Source organism: Sesamum indicum, linkage group LG1 (assembly GCF_026168435.1).
Source record: "Sesamum indicum cultivar Baizhima isolate 11 linkage group LG1, ASM2616843v1, whole genome shotgun sequence".
In the NCBI taxonomy this organism is placed as follows: domain Eukaryota; kingdom Viridiplantae; phylum Streptophyta; class Magnoliopsida; order Lamiales; family Pedaliaceae; genus Sesamum; species Sesamum indicum.
In genome coordinates, this window is record NC_142657.1 from 21,881,095 (window position 1) to 21,902,144 (window position 21,050).

The window sequence follows — 21,050 nt, forward strand, 5'->3', positions numbered from 1 at the left end:
AATAATAATAAGAGGGTACCTTTTGAACTGTGATGTGGAATAATGTTCTAAAATGTTCATTGACATTATATAATAAATCACAATACTCAAATTTATTAATTTTTGAATAAAATAGACGGATAAATTGCAATTCACCCTAAAATACTATGAGAAAATATCTTGTGTGGCAGTTGTGTGTTGTTAATACATGTAATGTACTGTATATTGCTGAATTAGAAGTAGTTAATATTTTGGAGATATTAATAAAATTAATGATGTAGGAAGAGCCGACAGTTGGGGGTGGTGCAATGAATGGAAGTGTTTTTGGATGTATTGGTTGAATTATTGATTGTTAATATGAGGATGGTGCGCGGTGTAGTGTCGTCGTCTACGGCTCATTTGTTTGAGACAGGAACAGGAGCAGGAACAGGAACAGGAACAGGATTGATTAATTAATTTGTATTCTACCCAGTTGACTGCTAAGCGTGGTGAAACTAGGGGTACCACATACTCATACTCATACACATACAATCAATCATACAGGCTGTATGGAGAGAAGATCGTATGGGGCCGAAACCCCAAACCCAACCTCTTCACCTCAACTTTTAACTGGATATTGAACAGGTACATTCTTGGTCTATAGATATTATTTTCAGACATATAATCTCTATTTTGTCAACATAAGGACCCACATCATTAGTGGCTGATGTAATGTTATACTGAGTTAAAATAATTGAAAAAGAAAATTGTTTGGCGTTAATTGAAATTATGTTCAAATACATATATGGAAATAATAGTTGTAATTATAAATATACATTTATTCAATTATAGGCGACAATACAAGTACCTCCATTAGTGGGTATATCCATAGTGTCGCAAAGTAAAAAAAAAAGAAAAAATATTTATGTATTTGGACATAACTCCAAGAAGATGAGCTGAAATTTTTTAGTTGATATTAACGCACAAATTGAGTACTTTTGATCCATTTATATATGTATTCATACAATGATTACCGTTTACTTCCGCAGATGTAAACTAAAATTTATTTATACATTAATTGAAATGAAGAAAAGCATGATATTGATGAGGTGAAAAACTTTCACATGGGGAAGGTTGTAATGGTGGGGTTTAATTTTCCAGGAAACCCCCTGCGGCTGCACGTACGTACCTTTGGCATGAACCGCAAGTTGCAAACGAAGATTTTGATGGTTTCGGCTAAGCCAGTGCACGTGTGACTTGTACTACACACACACACACACACTCACTCTCACTAACTCCAACTCTTGAAAAATTAAATTTTGACACAAATCTCAAGACAAAGACTGCCTTTAATGAATGCGTGGGCCCCATCTCTGACCTAACACATTTCAATACTTCCACATATTTTTCTTACATTTATTTCCCTGCTCTTACCCCTCCACCCACTGTCGGCGCCTGTAATAACATATTTTCCCTATTCATAATGGAGATTACAGACGCCAATAACCTCTTCAATTCTTGTCTAACTTAATTGTAGGAGCACAAGTATGAAAATACTGTGAATTGTATAAATGGATAATATCTATTAAAAAAATAATTAATTTGCAATTTTTTTTAAGTTTGTTTCAATCATAATGGTTATTGAAATCGAAATCAACTAAAATTTTGTATAACATAAAAAAATATTCTAATTAACATACATAAATATAATTCAACTGAACTTGTTCGTACAGAAGATGGTAAAATAAATTAGCCTCCCTGAATTTATTATTTTTTTGAAGTCTAAAAGTAGATGTATTTATGAGAAGTAATATAAAATAGTTGTGTGCATATATATGTATATATATAATATATTATATGTAATCCAGCATTTATTTAAAGCAGAATGCAAGCTGTTGTGTCTGGAGGCTGCCTTTACAATTAGGAGGCAAATATCTTGTAATTTGATATTCTCCATCCTTCCCACCCACCTTCAAATTTATTTTTATAATACAATTATATATATGTTCAATTCAATAAATATACATAAACTATTATAAGAAGCTACTCCTCTCTTTCCTCACACACTCACCAACCCTCTCTCTCTCACTCCCCTTCATATAAATCCCTCTCAAACGCCCTTTCAAATTCCCACACATATACAAAAATCAAAAACTCTAATTCCAATTCCAATTCCAATTCTACCTTTCTCTCAATCCAAACAGCCCCTCCCCACCAAGAAAGGGGAAAAATGGCCTTAATATCTCCAAGAAAGCTGAGATATGATCTCTACTCATACTCATACCAAGAAAACTCAAACACGCCTTTAGTCATTTCAGTTCTTGCATCCCTGATCGAGAGAACGATGGCCAGGAACGAAAGAATCGCTAAGAAGTACTCCAAATGGACGGGGGTTTCTAAAACACGAGTATTCGACTGCAATGAGACGCCCGACATGACGATTCAATCGTATTTAGAGAGGATCTTTAGATACACTAGAGCTGGACCGTCGGTCTACGTTGTTGCCTATGTTTATATCGACAGGTTTTGCCAGTTTTACCCTGAGTTCAGGATTGGAGCCAGGAATGTGCATAGGCTGCTCATCACTACAATTATGGTGGCATCTAAGTATGTCGAGGATATGTAAGTCATTTCCCCTTAATTTCTTCTTCCCTACTTGCTCAATATTTATTTTTCCATACCAACTACAAATATTTATTTAGTTTATCACAGCTAGAAATTCTTTTCTTTTTCTTTTTCTAAAAAAAAGATTGGAATTTATGATTAATGCACGTATGGAAATATTATTATTGTACAAAAATTTCATGATTTAATTACAAATAATTAATATGAAAATGTCTAATTAAGTCGAGTTTATATATGTGTATATTAATTAATTTGTCGAAAAAATTAATGATGATGTATTACTTATTCTATTTTTTTGTATGATGATTAATTTGGACAGGAATTACAGAAATTCATACTTTGCTCGTGTGGGAGGATTGACAACGAACGAATTGAACAAACTGGAGGTTGAATTCTTGTTCTTGATGAAGTTCAAATTGCATGTGAATGTGAGTGTCTATGAGAGCTATTGCTGCCATTTGGAGAGGGAAGTGAGCATTGGCGGAGGGTACCAAATAGAGAGGACTTTGAGGTGTGCTGAGGAGATCAAAACCAGACAAACAGTACAAGAAAGAAGATACGATGATCAGATTGCTCGTCTTTTGCTGTAGATTCATGATTTTCAGACATACATATGTTTATATAAAAACAGTATATAACAATTGATCATCTGATCATAACAATTTGTACAGGAAAAACTGTAATTTAAATCCTCTTTGAGGTTTAATTATATAAATGAATTATGAATTTTCTGGAAATTTCTTTTCCAGATGTTTTCATTAGATTTCTTTCTCTCTTTGTTTTTTTTTTTCTTCTGAAATTTGAGAAGTGATAATTATAATATTAAGATATTACTTAACTGATTATTAGTTTAGTAAGAATTACGTCGAAGCACCTAAATCAATTAATTATAACAAATTAGCAATCAAACAGAAACCTCAGATAATTAAAAAAAGAAAAAACAACATACATCTGATATATATGTTGTGCAATTAAATTAAAAATCTTATATTTAATTATGGAATTTTGGAAACTTATCCTAAAGTATTTTTCCTATATATATATATATGTATATATGGAGGAAGAATATATAGTGGACTTAGGGGGCTGATTCTCTTTGTGCCTGCCATCATTGCTCGCCAGACTTGTCGTCTTCTCAATGTCTTGCGTATATTATGACATTATTATTATTATTAATATTATTATTATTATTATTATTATTATTATTATTATTATTATTATTATTATTATTATTATTACATTGATTGAAATTTTGAATATCTTGAGTATATTATGCTTTGATTTTTTTTTATTTTTTATTTTGTTGATAATTTGGTTTGCCTGGAAACATGAAGATTATGTTGTAAGGAGATCTGCAAGTTATCATGCTGTCTGCAGCTTTCTAGAATTAATTACGCTTTTTTTTTAATAATTATTCATATATATATATATATATATATGATTTAATCAAGGGTGACCTTAATTCAATAATATGATTTAAGACATGGAAAGTTTACGCTAATGATGATGGGGTTAATTATATATATTAAATAAAATAAAACCACAGATACAATGAAGAAAGAAGGATATGTTCCTGCCCAAAAATCTAATGATTGACCGACAAGACAAATATAATTATCATGAAGATTAAATTTTGTTCATGCTTAATTAAGCAAAATTAACTTAATAATAATAATCCACTCTTAGTTTAATGAATGTACAGCTCACTACATATTAACAAACAAATAAAGGTAGAGCGCTTGGCTGTCAGCCTTTTAAGTAGAATGGGTGAGGAATAAACAAAGACCAAAATTTGATTTGATCCCTATGAAGCTCATAAGAAACTCCGACGCTTGCCCCAAACTTGTCTTCTTAAATGAGACATTCACCAAATCTCGAGATGGATTTTATGTTAATTAAGATCCCTAATAACGACAAATTGTTGAGGAAAGTACTCTCCCGCTTCTACCTTTCCTACTTCTTGATCGGTCGATGAGGTGCATATATATATACTTTTTTGTTTATTTCATCGGAATGTCGTTTCTAGGTCTGATATAGTTATTTTCAAGTTAGGTATCGTTTTGGAGGACTTCTATTTTTAAAAGATTTTCTTGTATTGTTGAATCCATTAATTCTAAGAAAAAAAAAAAAAATGGATAATGACATCCCATCACAACTTTTAGCATCAATGAAAAAATTAAGAATAAGGGATAGTTACATTCCCCTTTCTCGATATTTGGTGTAATTACACGTAAACTTTCTGTGATTTTAAAAATTATATTTAGTATCTTTGAGGTTTGCTTTCATATAACAAATATTTCTTTTTATTTGTGAAACTTAACTGAATTCGTTGATATTAACAAAACAACTAGGAGCGAAAAACGGTAAAGTTAATAGTGTTTTAGAAAAGTGAGGTTTAAGGAGAATTTAATAACAAAATATAATTTTTTAACATATCGTATTGAATTTATTTATAAAAAAAAATCGAAACAACTAAAAGGCATCACTGGTCATTTATAACTATTAGCCTGAAACTATTTTATTTATAGTTCCAAAAGCTGAACTTGGTTTTTCAAATACTTCAAAATAATTCTTTGAAGTAAAAAACTCTGATAAGTATTTTATTTTAAAGTAATTGCAAAAAACCACCCTTACTATATAACATATTTGTAAGTAATTGCAAATTCTCCCCAAGTATTTAACGAGCCACGAACAAGCCTCAGGAGAACTGAATTCCTTTGGATATAATCTTGGGCTGGCCCTGATATAATCTCGATCCAATCCAATTAAATGCAGGCTGAGTTCCTTGGATCAGATGAAAGTAGGCCCATTATATAATGTCTGAAGAAAAAAGTTATAGGGAGTGTTTTTGCAAAAAACTTTTAATTTTATAGAAATGAATTTTGTAAAAAAAATAAAAAATTATAGTAGAATAAAAAACGAGCCATGTTTGTTAAAAATAAATAAAAAGTGGATAAAAATAAAATTAGATAGTCTTTTGGAAAAAGAAAAAAAAACCTAAAACAAGCTTGTGGGAATTGAAATACGTAAAATCGGATAATTAGTCAGCTAATTCGGGGCATTGAAGATGAACATGACAAAAAGTCACTCTTTTTCGTCACATTTTATGACATTTTGTTGTCGTAATTAAATTCCAAGTGAATCTCGTTAGATCTTCTAATTACAATGACACCCATGTGATATTGAAGCTGCAAAATGTAGCTTTCTTGACTTTAAATACCCCCTGTCTCCTCAAAATTCTACGTAAGAAGACAAGATTGTTATAGTTACATGTGAGACCTATGGAAATCAGAGTTCTATTTATTTAATTTTTATGTTCATTTCTCAAGATTTTTATGTTATTATTAGGAGTGGTAAAAATCAGTTTTAATATTAAGATTTCATTTTCTTTACAAAGTAGGGATTAAGAACTTTAAATCCATACAGAGTAATATCATATAAGGTTTTCAAATCACAAATTCGTTTATAGAAGGACCTCACAACAATAGACATGAAGCATATTTTTGTTTGCATAAGTAACGATATAAGTTTATAACTCTTGGAATTTTCTTTTAATATTTTTGGCTAAAGCCTGTTGCGCCGTGATTAATGTCCTATTCCGTCAGATATTATTTATTTGAGCACCATGAGTTCCTCGAGTTTGTTTTTGAAATGGTATTTCTCTAAGAAAATAAACTATTGGAGCTTATAATACTTGCAAGCTCCTTGTTGCAAATGATATGAAGAATATGGTAATATCATTAGTTCCCAAACAAGAGGCTTGGGCCGCACACACAACCTTGTTCCAAATAATATGGTATGCAATGAGATCAGTAAAATATTATTCACTGTAACTTTATGATCTCACGATTTCAGTTTTGAAAAAGACTTTGGCTACACAGAGGAAGTCTAGGTGCTTTTTGACAAAAACCCCTCATTTACAATTGACACATGGGGTGGTTCACTCAAATTTCTCATTCCAAAATATACCATACTCCTAAAACATTAATGAAAACCACCTTTATTTCTTTAAAAAATATAGATATTTTGTTTGAAATAAAAAGTTGGTATTTTCATATATTAAAAAGAAAAACAATTTCATGTACATATATATACTCTTCGTGTAAGGCATTCGACAGCATGAGAAGATTAAGGAAAAAAAAAAAAAAAGAAAACATTTCTAGAAACACTTGGAAATGAGTTGAAAAGGAAGACCCAAATCTCCGCCTCATATTATGGGGTTGTGTATACAGCGGCCACATGGGATTTGTGTGAGAGTTCCAAAGTGTAACCGTCAGTCATGTGATAATAACGGCCAACGGTCAATACCACCCAACATTACCGGCTATGTTAACGCCAGTTTTTCTTGCCTCACTCTCTTTCAACTACACTATTACAGTATTATTATTATCCTGCTAAAGAAAAAACAAAAAGAAAACAAGCTTAATATTTACATTTTCTGTTTTGTTGGGTAAAAGCCTCAAATATGATTGAATAAAATCAAAAAATGTTTTATTTTAACTGAGAATTGCTGCAACACATGCGCACTTGACCCGTCAAACTGGACGGTCCGTATGGTTCATGGCCCGTCAAACAATTAATCCGTCCCTGCAACTCATGCCAATCCTGTGACTTGAAGACAGAGGACTAGCTAGCTAATAATAATAGACATGGGGTCTCTAGTTAGGTACAATCGAGAAGCTCAATACTGATTTATTGTTTTTATGAAAAATAAATCACGAGTTCAAATTTCGGTATAATTGGAGAATTAGTTTTGATTCCCATTTGAAAAAGAAAAGCACACGCTGGTCCTTAAACTCTGGTGTGCATATCTTAATTATAGTAAAATTTACAATTAAGTACCTCCAAAACTCCAAAATTCTATTTTAATCCACAGGATTCTGGAGTTAATTGTTTTAATTTATGATGGAAGCACATAAATACAGTGATAACTGTATTTGTTTTTATCATGCATGTTGTCACTACATAATAACAACTTTACAATAATCGTTTAGTTCTTAATTAGCAATATTGAAAAGTTGTATACAATATCTTAAAATTATAATAATTAAATATACATACTCATAATTAATGATAGTATTTAATACTAATAATTATTCATCAAGCTTTGTTTAGTAAGTTGTTGATTGCTTGTTAACCCCACATGACGTAAAGTGGATTTGGGCATTTATAGCTCACTCTATAAATAGTGCTGAATTTCAGCTACGGAAATCATCACTCCCCCACTGCCCACTACTACAACTGATCCCAACATCTCCTAAATAATTAGTTGATGTTCGATGGCTTTTGTGTTGCATTATTCACTCTTCACGTACTTAGCTTTACTTACTACTCTTCTCTCTAACTTGTGCTGCTATTCCTTCAATCCCAAACTCCTAAATGTGTCAAAACTTGAGTCCGGATCCGACTGGTCGCCCGCCCAAGCCAGTTGGTATGGCAATCCTTCTGGTGCTGGAAGTGATGGTAAGCTAGACCTACCCTTAATTAATTTACGCGCCCACACACAGCCACAACTCTTTCTGTGTGCCATATAAATTCACAAATATATATAGTAAAATTTTTAATTCGAACAATGTTCTATTAAGTGCAAACTCATGAATGCATTATAATATATATTTCTTTAATTTTATACTAAAATTCTGCTAATTATAAAAAGAAAAATGTGAGTAATTAAATAAAATGTTGTCTTTATCATAACTAGAAATTAAGTGATTTTGATTTGAATGGTGTATGGAAATGTGTTATATAATTAATTAGGGGGTGCATGTGGATATGGAAATGCTGTGGAGGCGGCACCATTTTCTTCCCTGATAACAGCTGCTGCTGCTTCTCTTTACAACTCCGGCAAGGCTTGTGGAACTTGTTTTCAGGTTTAATTACCAAATTAATCACATATAATTTTCTCTATATATGTGCTTGTTTGTGGATGGTTTTAATTACATTTTCCAAGAAAAAAAAATCATTTAAATATATGTAGGTGAAATGTACAAGTAGTAAGGTATGCTCGGGGAATCCGGTGAGGGTGGTGATAACGGATGAATGTCCTGGCTGCGACTCTCAATCTCTTTTATTCGATTTGAGTGGCACTTCCTTTGGAACAATGGCTGCTTCTGGAGAAGCTGATCAGCTTAGGAATGTCGGAATTGAGCAAATTCAATATAAGAGGTATGAAACTATTACTATTATTATTATTATTATTATTATTCTCTCTCTCTCTCTCTGTATTCTCTCAGCTTGATCATAGTTTAATTAAATTAATACCATTATTGAAAATAAATTTCACCGAAAATATAGAGTTTGCTATTTTATATTTTGAACTAGTAATAGTAGTAGCCCAAATCATAATATTTGATCAAAGTGTTGGTAGAGTAGGAGTGATCCAAGTTCAATAATATTTTAACAAACTTTCATGAAAGAAATATTTTGTGGCAATCAGATTACTTTAGTTGGGGTTAGTCATAACGAATTAATTAATTTATTTATATTATAAGTGTAATATATTTATTATACGATAAATATATTGTATTTGTAATATATTCTGATTTGATTAATGCAATTTGAGTTAGAATTTTCCATTTGACTTGAACCGAACACGTAGGATCCCGACAGCAATTCTCGTTTAACCATACGTGGATAGGTTTTTATTACTTAATCAATTGGATACGTTATTTTGCATTTCAGAGTGGAGTGCAACTTTCCGGGAGTGTCAGTGGCGTTCCGGGTGGACCCTGGTTCCAACGCCAACTATTTCGCGACTGCCGTTGAATACGAAGATGGGGATGGGCTGGCGGGAGTTGAGCTCAAACAGGCGGCGGACTCGGGCGGCGCGTGGCTGCCCATGCAACAGTCGTGGGGTGCTGTTTGGAAGGTGGATCTGCCATCAAATTACAAGCCTCCGTTCTCTATCAGACTAACTGCTGGCGGCAGTAATTCCCGCAAGACAGTGGTCGCTGACAAAGTTATACCTGCCAATTACAACCCCGGACAGACTTATAGATCCTTAGTCAACTTTTGAGTGCTACTGCTAATAGGCTGCCTTCACTTATTCCTTGTCTGGGTCTCTCCAACGGTTGAGATCTTCCCTCTTCTAGAGGAGGACAAACTCTTGTTTCTTTCTTTGTATTTTCTTAGTAAGAGCTTTAATTTATTTCGCTCGGAAAATAATAATAAAAGAAATAAGTTATGTATTACTCATGCAGTTACATGCAAATTTTAAAGGCAGGTTTGGTTTTACTGTGATTGCATTTCCAGATTTTCTATGGTTGAGCCATTTTCTTATAGTGATAATAATAACCCAATTGTGTGGATAGTACAATCAGATATAATTAAGAATACCCCATTTCACCATTCATTAGGTATGTTTTTATTTGAATTATTTGAGCATTGATTACTTTCATTGTTAAGAGTTTATGACCATTTGACTAATTTGAGTATGGTAGTGCCCCCACTAGAAAGCTCCCGACGGACTGATATCTGTGTTTGTAGGTCGGTTTCTTGATAAGTGATAGAAATTATAATAATTTGTTATTAATTAATAATGATTATTTGAACAAATAAGTGTAAGTCTTTTTATGCGACCAACGCCGATGAATTGTTGGAGTGTTACTCCAGTTGGGCCAAGAGGATGCCAATTTAATTCTATTGTTACGTGTGGGTGGGTTCTAAGTTGAGGCTGTAAAAATGGGCCGCTTGACGCACTAACTCCTTTCGTGGGTTCGTCAAGCACGCACAAGTGTGATTTCGAATGCAAAGGAGTTCCAGTATTGGGTCAAGTCTGAATCAATCGTTAATTAGATAATACAATTATATTAATTCTGAAATTAGTTCAGGGAAGAAATCTGATTGGAATATACTCAGATCAGAACTCATAATTCTTAGTTCCTCGAAATACTTATCCCCGTATTGACTACGCCTGACTCATAAGTTTACATATTATGTTCATTCTAGTGCTGTATATATATGAGTATCATGCATCTACTATTCTAAATTAATAAATTATTCTTATTTCCTAATTGTGTAGAACAAAAATTATGATTATTTCAGATATTCTTAAGCCCGTCCACGTTATTACACACACATATATATATATATTGATAGCAATGGTGCAACGGCGATCATCGTTGCCAACCTATGGTCAACGACGATAGTCGCCCAAAGAAAAAAGGGGTTCCACCATCGCCATTGGGTGACGATGACGCCCACTTTTTCTGGGCGACGAGCAATGCCGAGATCACTCAAAATAGTCTGGGCGACCTCGCCCTCATCCAGAGGTTGGGCGGCGATGGTCGCCTTCACCAATGAGGCAACCATTGGCCATTGCCACCTAATTTGTATATATTTATATATGTATTTATATATAATATAATTGTGTATATATATAAAGTCCCCTAATATGGATATGGTAATTAATGCCACGTCATATTTTATTAAATTTATAATTAAAGTCATGTAATTGTCATATCATGTATAATTAATCAATAAAATTAATTCTTCTAATTTAAAATGCCACGTCAGATTTAGGTGGCATTTTTCGACAAGTTTAGAGAAATTCCGGAGAATGAAAGACCAAAATTGAGCAATCAAAAAAATTAAAGGATCATTTTGGAACCCTAAAAAATTAAGGACTAAACTAAAAAATGGGTATAATTATAAGACCAAAATTGCCTTTAATCCTAGAAAAACTACAGAAAAAAGGGGGAGGCAGCAGAGCTGGCGGCGCGCGAAGAGAAGGTACATTGCACTTTTTTTAAACATTCGCTTGAGAGGTAGACGAGGAATAAGTAAAAATTTGCCTATTTCTCCTAATCACATATAGATAAATAATAATTTATCCTTTTCTTTAATGGTTGCAGAATAGATACAATCTTAGAAATCACTCCCCACGCAAGGGCGGATTTCTGTTACGCCTTCCCAGCGGACTCACCACTTGAAACAGGATATTCCTATTAGATATTCTCCGTCGAATAGTAGTTTTAGTCCAGCATGTCATGAATTTAATTCTTAACAATTGAAATAATATTTTTATAACATTTGATTTATTATATCATTTAATACGTTCAAATATACAAATTAAAATGAGGAAAAAAATCAATGAACCATAAAAATTACATATACAACTATATTCTTGAAATTCGAATTCACAATATTGGTGTGAAGCGTCATCCACACTAATAAGGAAGGCTTCATTGACAACAATTATAACAATATTTGATATTAGTTATTTAATAACTATAATAAATCACAGTAATTAATATAATAGTTATCATCAAAGTAGACAATTATATATTTTTAGGAGTAATTTTACTTTAGAGGGTCCAAACTATTCCAAAATTATATTTAGGGGCCAAAACTAAAAAGATGATATACATTGTAGCACAGAACGAATTATGCAAATAAATAGCGGAAAAGGAGGGTTATTACATCCGACAAACATGGAGTGGCATATATAGGCTTGTTTTCTTGGCTTAGAGTTGAAAGACATGTGAAAAATTAGTTTGGAAGTTACGTTAGAGCCACTCTCTCTTCACTCCACTGGACGGCGGAGAGAAAACTACTCCTCAGTCCACTCCACAACTGCATGCCTATACTAATTTTTATTTTTATCCATGCACCACCACTCCCCGCCGCTGATTGAGTGGCGGCGCCACCACTAGAAAAAGTCTCTCTCTCTCTCTCTCACCGCCCCTCCTTCCACTTGTCACACACTCTCCACTTACACTCCTATTTTTCTCCCATCCACAAACAGTTGCTCCAACTGAAAACTAGGAGTGACATTCTTTTCACCATACACCCTCACAACAACTTCTACTACAAGAACTAACTCTCCCTCCCTTTCTCTTTTAATTATTCAAACACCGCATCTCTTCTTTTCCTTCTTCCTCTAGTTACGTACCATTGTCGGATCCATGGCTTGCATTGAGGACCAACAGCCTAATTTCAAGCACTATTGTAGAGTATGCAAGAAGGGTTTTATGTGCGGCCGAGCGCTTGGCGGCCACATGAGGGCTCACGGCATTGGGGACGAAAATGGGAACCTCGAGGACGACGATCCCGCTAGTGATTGGGAGGATAAGCTTGGGGAGAGGACTAGTAACAAGAGAATGTACCAATTGAGGACAAATCCTAATCGGCTAAAGAGTTGTAGGACTTGTGAGAATTGTGGCAAGGAGTTTGTGTCTTGGAAATCATTTCTCGAGCATGGCAAGTGCAGTTCGGATGACGCCTCTGAGTCCCTCGTCTCCTCACCTGACCAGTCCGATGGTGAGGACGATGGTGGTGGACGACGTGGAGGGGGGTGGTCGAAAAGGAAACGGTCGTTGCGATCAAAAGTGGGGTGTCTTAGTTCGCACTATCCACCAAGTGAGGAAGATGATCTCCTTCTTGCTAGATGCCTGGTGCAATTAGCTAACACGAGGGTGGATCCACCAGTGGCCGTTGAGCCGGAGGAGTCCTGCGCCTCTGCCAGCCGAGAGGAGGAACGGCGGCACCCTACGACATTTCTCGGGCAAACAACAAATAGGGCAGCCTTTGATCAGAAGGCAAAGGGAGTTTCCAGCCCGAGAGGGTTGTTTGAGTGCAAAGCATGCAAGAAAGTGTTTAATTCCCACCAAGCATTGGGGGGGCACAGAGCAAGTCACAAGAAGGTCAAAGGTTGCTACGCAGCCAAACAAGATCAAGTAGATGAGAACAGTAACTTAGCAGCCGAGGATGATGTGATCACAAACAATGAAGAATTCTTGCCATCAAAATCAGCCTCATCTCTACAATTTGAACAGGGGCCTGCAGCATTGGTGGGAGCTGCAAGGAGGAAATCCAAGGTCCATGAATGCTCCATTTGCCACCGGGTCTTCACTTCGGGTCAAGCCCTTGGTGGGCACAAGAGATGCCATTGGATCACCTCCAATGCACCAGACACATCATCATCTTTACCCAAGTTCCACTTGCAAGACACCAACAACATGGAACCCGCAACCAATAATCATCAACAACAGCAACAGCAACAGCAACATAAACCCAACACCGATGCATCCGATAAGCTGGACCTCAACGTTCCGGCTTGGGCCCACATGTCGGGAGTGAGGCGGGACCCACGCAACCCCTTGAGCTTCGAGGTATCCACGGACATGCATCTACAACCGTGGATCGGAAGGGACAACCGAGACAACAACAGCGGCCCGCATTGCCACTCCCAACAGTTCCAACTAAAAAACGAAAACGAAAACAACAACATTAACAAAAGTAGTGGGAAGAAGAACAATAGCAACAACGTCGTGAGTACTAAGAAGGCGAGCGACAGCAATAACTACGTGGAGGACGAAGCAGACAGTAAATTGAAGTTAGCGAAATTGAGTGACTTGAATGACCTGAAGGAGATGGACACAAGTGGTACTGCTTCCTCTCAGTGGTTACAAGTAGGAATTGGGTCTACAACTGAAACTGCTGGTGATGCATAACATATAGATTTTGATGAGGAAAACCCCCCCGCGTACAGATACAAAGAAATTAATGTATACTTTTGTAATCCATACACTGTAAAGCTTCAAGAAACTACATTAGTAATATTGTCTATCTTGAGAATGTACAAGATACAATGAAACATCATTTAATTAATGTAGGTCTTTTTGTTTTCACAAGCTGATCATATGACCTCATATATCACTTGTTTCCACGTCTTTTTTTTCTTTTTCTGGAGTCAACCTTCTCTCTCTGTCTTTCTTTTTTTCTTCTTGAGACGATCTTTTCTTTTTATTTTGGGGGGTGAGAAAATTAGTTAAAAAAAAAGGTATATTTAAGAAAATGGGTACGAAATACTACTATTTGAAATAATATTTTTCAAATAATAATGGAGAGTTCAATTAATATTGAATTTTCGAGTTAATTTTAGTATTTCAGCATAATTTAATTCATCAGATATTGATATTTTTTTTATATAATTACAAAAAAAATCAATAAATGATAAATAGGATGTCCTCAAATTTTCTATGTTATTTCTATAGTTTGTGAGGTTTAGATAGATGGAAATCGGAAGTATATATAGAGTGCTTTTAATTGTGTGGTCTGACGGTGAAAGTGGAATTTCAAGCAGCCATAACTTTTGATCAATAAAGAGTTATAGAACGGTCTTCTTATCATTTTGATCATAGCGAAATTCCATCTTTGATTACTGTCCGAATGTTTCATTGAATTTTTTGATGTTTCAATTCACTTTGGACCGAGTTTCATAGATTTATGATATGGTCTAAAATTTAGCTCATTTCAGCCATGTTTTACCAAGTTATGATCCTTTCTATAAATACTTGTAAACTCTATTATGAGAATTCATTCAGCAATAAAATAATTTCCTTCAATTTTGAGCTCTCAAAATATTAGAAACTGTTCTTCTACTATTCTTTTAATTTCTATTGCTTCGCTGCTGAGCTTCTTCTCCACTTGAATGTTGTAATGTTTACGACCAAATTCTCTTATACGGTCCATCATTTATTACGACTGAAACCTATTAATTATTGCTTATAATGTCATATTTAAATCTCTCGACCTCTCCCAAAAATGAAAAGAAAATAATAATTAATGTCTTAAACCCAAAAACTTAAGCAACCAACTCTCAACTTCTCCTGCTGGTCGGCTCATTCAATTGAATACCCATTCTTCTTTCTTCATGAAAAATCAAAGTGAAAGATATAAAAACTGTCCAATACGAAACGGAGGGCGAAGACATGTAGTGGACACGTAGAGACATATATAGTCAACGAAGATGATTGATGAATCAATAAATGTGTAGACAATATTAGAAAGGAGACTTCAATTTCTTACGACCTTAAAAATGTCTTTATGGAATCAATAATGGTATACTCTTACTACCCAACGAAAAACGGGTCCATTGACTTTCTTTATTTATTTCTTTTCTTCCTATATATATTTCCCCCCATTTCAGAGAATGATCCGAGAACCCGGATCGTTTCTTTGAGCTTCTAGATTAAAATTTAAGAAAAGTTGTTTCTCGAGAATTTGGTTTGATTATATTAAATTAATTAGTTCATGCTTAACTTGACAAAATTTACACATATTTTCAATAATGAGATTCTGATTTCACGAATAAAACAGAAGTCTCATAAACAAATTTGAAATTATGGGTCGCATGCATGTGTGAATGAATATTAATGTGCGTGAATTTATGATAATTTATTAATTTCATTGTTAATAAGGTAAAAAAAAAGTATCGGGTGATATTTGAGATAGTAATTTAAATTAATTGTAACTTAAAATTATGCAAATAAACTCAGGAAATATTGATATTATGAAATTGACTGTCTAATTCTCAAATTTTCGCTCCGAATGCAGACTAATAAATACGGTCAATTTGGGAGGAGGCCTAATTTGGATTGAATGATTAATCACGTCGGTTAGGTCAATAACACTTTAAACTCAGTAGACCCTAAAACTGTAGATGCAGAATTCTCAAGTCAAAGAAAAAAAATAAAAATAAAAGATGCAATAGGTAGCTGGGGAAGAAGTGGACCCTTAGTTGCATCAATTCAACTGAAATTACCAGTCAGTGACACAATGATTAATCAGAACAAATTCAGGTCCATTTTCATTACACATGGAATCATGTCTTAATTTCCACAAGAAGGTTAGACATAACATATGCTTAAACTAAATGAGTTTTTCAGATGAAAATACATAGTACGTAATTTTATTGCATAACCCGGCATTTATACAGACGAATTATCACACTAAAATACTCAGCATACTATACAATTTTCTATGTGCTTAAGATTTTGTTTTTCTTTTTCAATTTAAAAATAGAAAATTAAAATTAATTCCATTGAGCAACAATGGCAGTTGCGATAATTGTTAAGGTTAATTACATTTAGACCTCTTCGAAAATGCTAAATTACATTTACTTACAACCCCTCCAAAAATTCTCGGGTCAGGTGTGAATGGTAAATTTTTAGACGGGTTTTGGTGTAATTCAAAATTAGCGTATTGTCTTTTTTTTTTTTTTCATTTGAATTATTGATATATTTAATTAGTCAGTCTTTGAATTTAAATAATATAATGAATGATATACTATAATAAAAATGATAAATATTAATCAGTATTTATTTTTGTTCTCTTTAAGGAAAAAGAGATGGCAACTACTAAACTAAAGCCTTTGAGGAATAAATCCTATTTGTGGTTTGGTTCAACGCTTTTCAGTTTTGCTCGAATTTGATGAGGGAAAGTGAAAGAGAAAAGCAAACTGATGAACGAAGATCTCAGCCTCCCTCACAATTTTCTTTATAATTGTTAATTCAATATTAAAAATGCAAATCAAATTCAACAACAAAAAAACAAACGATTCACAAAATTAAACATAATAAGCTCCTTAATTACAGACATAGTGTACATGTGGCTGACGAACTTTTAGTACTAATTAAACCACACCCCCATATTCCACAAAGAATATGTATTATTTCACTCTTTTTTAAATAAATTGGTACATCTTAATTAGATGTATGTATCAATATCTTTTTGGGTTTTCAAATTAAATACAATATAAAACATAAGTATATGTCACTACAAAAAAATATGATGTTACTGATAAATATAGTCTGATTATAAGATTATTACTAATTTTAGGTATTTTCAAGGACAAAAACTTTGTTTTTATCATAATATGATTTTTAAAAAATTGAGTGGCAACAAAAATTATGTCTAAAGTGTTATTATTAATAATTAACGGTACGGATATAATGACTTTGTCGTAATGGTAAGTCAAATTAGAGAAACTGTGCCTTCTCATAACATAGGTTAAAAGATCAAATTGATTTAAGCACAAACCTGCTTGTGGTGATAAACAGATGATTTATGTTCTGATACCATTTAGTCCCACCGTAATTATTTCGTATAATTTCCTATTAAATTCTACCAAAACTACTTGAAATGAGGTTAATTCTAAAATCTGTAGTTATATAATTAATTATTACAATTTTGGGTCCTAACACTATAATCACTTTTTTTAAAATCAATTATTTCAAAAGACAGTTGGGCCTTAACCATAAAAAGTAGTTTAGGTCCGATTTACATCTTAATGCATGGAGCTATATTGACTGATTCACCCCTTGGATAATAGCTACATCTCTGTAAAATATTGTATATGTATCATCAATTATTTATAATAATAAATTTATGTGTAATTTTTGTCATTAGTTACTAATGAGAAATTTTGTCGAAATCTTATCACTAATAAAATTATAAAAATTATTATACTTTACTACATGTAATTAGCGATAATTTCATTTATCACTAATATCATTTCTTTCCATAGAGTTGCAGATAACATTTTTTATGGTATTAATAAAAAATAAATTAAATTTTGGTATATTAATTAAAAAAGAAATGAAGATGCGTAGGTTGAATAAAAAGGTTAATGTGATGTTAGAAAAGAAGGGGTGCAAATGAAAGGGACTAGGTCCACCATTTTGCCCTAACAAAACGGCATTAACTTTCCTACAAAACTCCATTCTCCAAGGAAGGGAAGTTACATTCCTCCCAATCCCATTTTCCCATCCAATATTTCAACCAAAGATCCAAAATTAAAGCGCAACCTTCTGAAAAAACCAAAATTTAAATTATATAAATATAGATAGATACTCACTACTCCATTTTATTAATTAATTAATTAAATGCATAATCCCACTTTCGGTCAAGCCGGCATGCCCAAATTCCATCTACTTAATATTCTTGGCACCACAGAATCTGAAAATTTCCAATCTGATTAAGTGATTAATACTAATTAATCTAGTTTTAAGGTCAATCACATTTACTTGTTTTTTTGGGTTTTTTTTTTTTTTTTTGGAATTTTGTGTTGAGATGGGTAGTAGAAACAATTACTTTCTTTAAGTCAAGGATGGTTTAATTAATGGATTGATTATTTATTCTTGCAAAAATCAGGTTTATTATTCTGGTAACCTCCCATTAATTCCAAGAGTACCCCTGTATTATTTAACATAATTGACCTCCTATTACCACAAGATTGTACAGTAATTGATTCCACTTTCCTTTATATTTAAAAAAAAAAGGAAAGAAATGCAGAGAAAGTCAAGGGCTTTTAAGGAAATAAAAAAGAAAGGAGGGGAATTTAATGCAAAGCTTCGCATGTTACATGTTTGTGTCTGCCTTTGAACCACTGTGCTTTAATTAGTTTTCTCATATTAATTGTCTTTTGCCGTTTTTACAGGAAATATAACTTCAAATATAATTCAGAATCTTGTTTCTATAACAATTCTTTAGAGAAAATATATATATATATATATATATTGTGTACACACAAATACACACAGAGACACACAGGGTTCACCATTTCATATATATATTCCCTGGGTGGAGGAATGCTTGTCACCTACTCCTTTTAGCTTCCACACACTCTGTACTTTGTGTGCAAAATCAGAGGGCAAAAGGAACTCCAAACCTCTCTTCACACAACTCCTTCCAAGACACACATTAACACACTTACTGTGTGAAAAAGGAGAGACCTTTTTTTTTTTTCTTTTTCTGCTCTTGCATCTCTGTTTGTGTGTGTGTGTGATGGAGAAGAGACACAGATGCAAGCTCTGTTTCAGAAACTTTGCTAATGGGAGAGCTTTAGGTGGGCACATGAGATCTCACATGATGAAGTTCTATGCAGCAAAAATGGAGGAAGAGCAGCAGCCTTTTGATGATTTTCAATCACTTCGTTCGTATTCTTCAACATCATCGTCGGAGGAAGAGGAAGAGGAAGAGGTGGAGGAGGAGGAGGAGGAGGAAGAGGAAGAGAGTGGGGAATTGAAGAAAGCGCTGTTGAGTTATGAGTTGAGGGAGAATCCCAGAAAGAGTACGCTTTTGGTGGATCACGAGTTTTCTTCTGTGGTGCTTCAGGACAGGGAGAGTGAAACAGAGTCGTCGAAGAAGGACACGGTTTGCAGGAGATCCAAACGGGTTAGGAAATCAAGAAATTCGGGTTTTGACGGGTTTAGCATGAATAGTGCGTTTTTCCCGGTGAAGAAATCAAAGTTTGAGATAGAAAGGAAGAGCAAGAACAATCATCATGAGTACTCATCATTGGTGGAGCCTGAACCATTGAGTTCGATTTCCGACACCACTCCTGAAGAACATGTTGCTCACTGCCTTATAATGCTGTCCAGGGACAAGTGGAGAAGGGAAGAAAAAGAATACCAAGACGAGGAGGAAGAAGGCAAATTTGAAAATGATTACTCTGAAGATTCAGGCGTGCAGGTGAAGGTGATAAAGACTAAAGTTAGAGGGAAGTATAGATGTGAGGCATGTAATAAGTTGTTCAGGTCTTATCAGGCTCTTGGTGGGCACAGGGCAAGCCACAAGAAGATCAAGCCCAACACCGCCGTGGATGCACCGCCGCAAGTGGTGGAGAAAATTGGTGGTTCGAAGGCGGTGGTGGAGGAGAAGATACACGAGTGCCCTTTTTGTCACAGGATTTTCTCATCAGGACAGGCTCTTGGGGGTCACAAGAGATCACATTTTCTCGGCGCAGGAGCAATTTCAGCAAGTGTTAGCACCATTAGACCAGTTAAACAAGATTCAAGAACCGGTGAAACTCTTAAGATAGATCTGAATCTCCCCGCTCCGACTGATGATGATGATACCAGCCAAATTGCGGTTTCCGCGGTATCTGATGCAGAATTCGTCCAACCCATCAACCAATCATGATGACGATGATCAGAGTTGCTTTACATTTTTTGGGCACAAAAAGATAACTGATTTAGAGGTAAAGTTTTGCTCTTTTGCTTATCCCGTGGATCTGAGGCACTGAATTAGATTACTGAAACAACGGACCAAACTCTACAGACAATTCGTCAAACAGGTTTAGGATTATGTTATGTTACTGCAACATATTATCAATCTAGCAAGATTTTTCATTAACCACAGAGAATTATGTTTCAGTTTCCTGATTATTACAGCCCCATTTCGCATTCTTGCAATTGAGATTATGATACTACTGCTTACAGATTCTTACTACCCAACTCCAACTGTTTCTGCAAATCCCTTTTCTTGAATCAAGAAACTGAAAGTCTCAATCACAAATAAAAAAAGAAAAAAAAGAAGCAAAAGTACCACCTGTCAACGCACAGTTGAGAAAGTTCACTAATTCCAAACTCCCTTTTTCTTTCAATATTTGTTGTTTGTGTCAGTGATCAGTTTTTCTGAAAACTGTTTTTACCCCGCAGTAGTTGCAGTTATGAACAATAGTGAATGCTGATTTGTTCGTATTAAATTGTTTGGGGCCAAAGGACAATTGATTTGATATTGGGAATAAATCAGCTTGCCAAACATGGAAAAATGGCAGGTGGAAAGTGCAAGAAATCCCTGGTTTTAGTGAAATGGAGGAATATAATGCTTGGTGAATGGTGAGAGAGTAGCATTAGCATGGTTGGGCATGAGCGGAGGATCCGGCTCATGCAGCCCTAGTG

At 34.2% G+C, this 21,050-nt stretch overlaps 4 protein-coding genes across 5 annotated transcripts; all 4 read left to right on the forward strand.

Annotated features, from left to right (window-relative positions):
• The first annotated feature begins 2,025 nt into the window (after positions 1 to 2,025).
• On the forward strand, positions 2,026 to 3,344 carry LOC105170931 (cyclin-U2-1). Its single transcript, XM_011091874.3, has 2 exons — positions 2,026 to 2,580; positions 2,903 to 3,344. Exons 1-2 carry the CDS (start codon positions 2,189 to 2,191, stop codon positions 3,171 to 3,173), a joined length of 663 nt encoding a protein of 220 aa, XP_011090176.1. The 5' UTR covers positions 2,026 to 2,188; the 3' UTR covers positions 3,174 to 3,344.
• Positions 3,345 to 7,802: 4,458 nt separating this feature from the next.
• On the forward strand, positions 7,803 to 9,815 carry LOC105174203 (putative expansin-B2). Its single transcript, XM_011096233.3, has 4 exons — positions 7,803 to 8,046; positions 8,341 to 8,453; positions 8,561 to 8,748; positions 9,265 to 9,815. The coding sequence occupies exons 1-4, from the start codon at positions 7,863 to 7,865 to the stop codon at positions 9,596 to 9,598; spliced, it is 819 nt and encodes a 272-aa protein (XP_011094535.1). The 5' UTR covers positions 7,803 to 7,862; the 3' UTR covers positions 9,599 to 9,815.
• Positions 9,816 to 12,488: 2,673 nt separating this feature from the next.
• On the forward strand, positions 12,489 to 14,063 carry LOC105170939 (uncharacterized). The gene has a single exon (XM_011091887.3). The coding sequence runs from the start codon at positions 12,489 to 12,491 to the stop codon at positions 14,034 to 14,036; it is 1,548 nt and encodes a 515-aa protein (XP_011090189.1). The 3' UTR covers positions 14,037 to 14,063.
• A 4,853-nt stretch (positions 14,064 to 18,916) lies between these two features.
• LOC105170946 (zinc finger protein ZAT9) lies at positions 18,917 to 20,555 on the forward strand. Of its 2 annotated transcripts, XM_088885177.1 has the most exons (2): positions 18,917 to 19,347; positions 19,381 to 20,555. In XM_088885177.1, exons 1-2 carry the CDS (start codon positions 19,153 to 19,155, stop codon positions 20,287 to 20,289), a joined length of 1,104 nt encoding a protein of 367 aa, XP_088741303.1. In that variant the 5' UTR covers positions 18,917 to 19,152; the 3' UTR covers positions 20,290 to 20,555. The 2 variants fall into 2 exon arrangements, with proteins under 2 accessions (XP_088741303.1, XP_011090203.1); XM_011091901.3 differs by having other exon boundaries at positions 18,917 to 20,555.
• Positions 20,556 to 21,050: the final 495 nt, after the last annotated feature.

Excerpts from the sequence above, each read along its gene's own strand:
- LOC105170931 (XM_011091874.3), top strand. The coding sequence starts at position 2,189 with ATGGCCTTAATATCTCCAAGAAAGCTGAGATATGATCTCTACTCATAC. Across the intron at positions 2,581-2,902 it reads TCTAAGTATGTCGAGGATAT|GAATTACAGAAATTCATACT; the intron begins GTAAGTCATTTC and ends TAATTTGGACAG.
- LOC105170946 (XM_011091901.3), top strand. The coding sequence starts at position 19,153 with ATGGAGAAGAGACACAGATGCAAGCTCTGTTTCAGAAACTTTGCTAAT.
- LOC105170939 (XM_011091887.3), top strand. The coding sequence starts at position 12,489 with ATGGCTTGCATTGAGGACCAACAGCCTAATTTCAAGCACTATTGTAGA.
- LOC105174203 (XM_011096233.3), top strand. The coding sequence starts at position 7,863 with ATGGCTTTTGTGTTGCATTATTCACTCTTCACGTACTTAGCTTTACTT. Across the intron at positions 8,047-8,340 it reads TTCTGGTGCTGGAAGTGATG|GGGGTGCATGTGGATATGGA; the intron begins GTAAGCTAGACC and ends ATAATTAATTAG. Across the intron at positions 8,749-9,264 it reads GAGCAAATTCAATATAAGAG|AGTGGAGTGCAACTTTCCGG; the intron begins GTATGAAACTAT and ends TTTGCATTTCAG.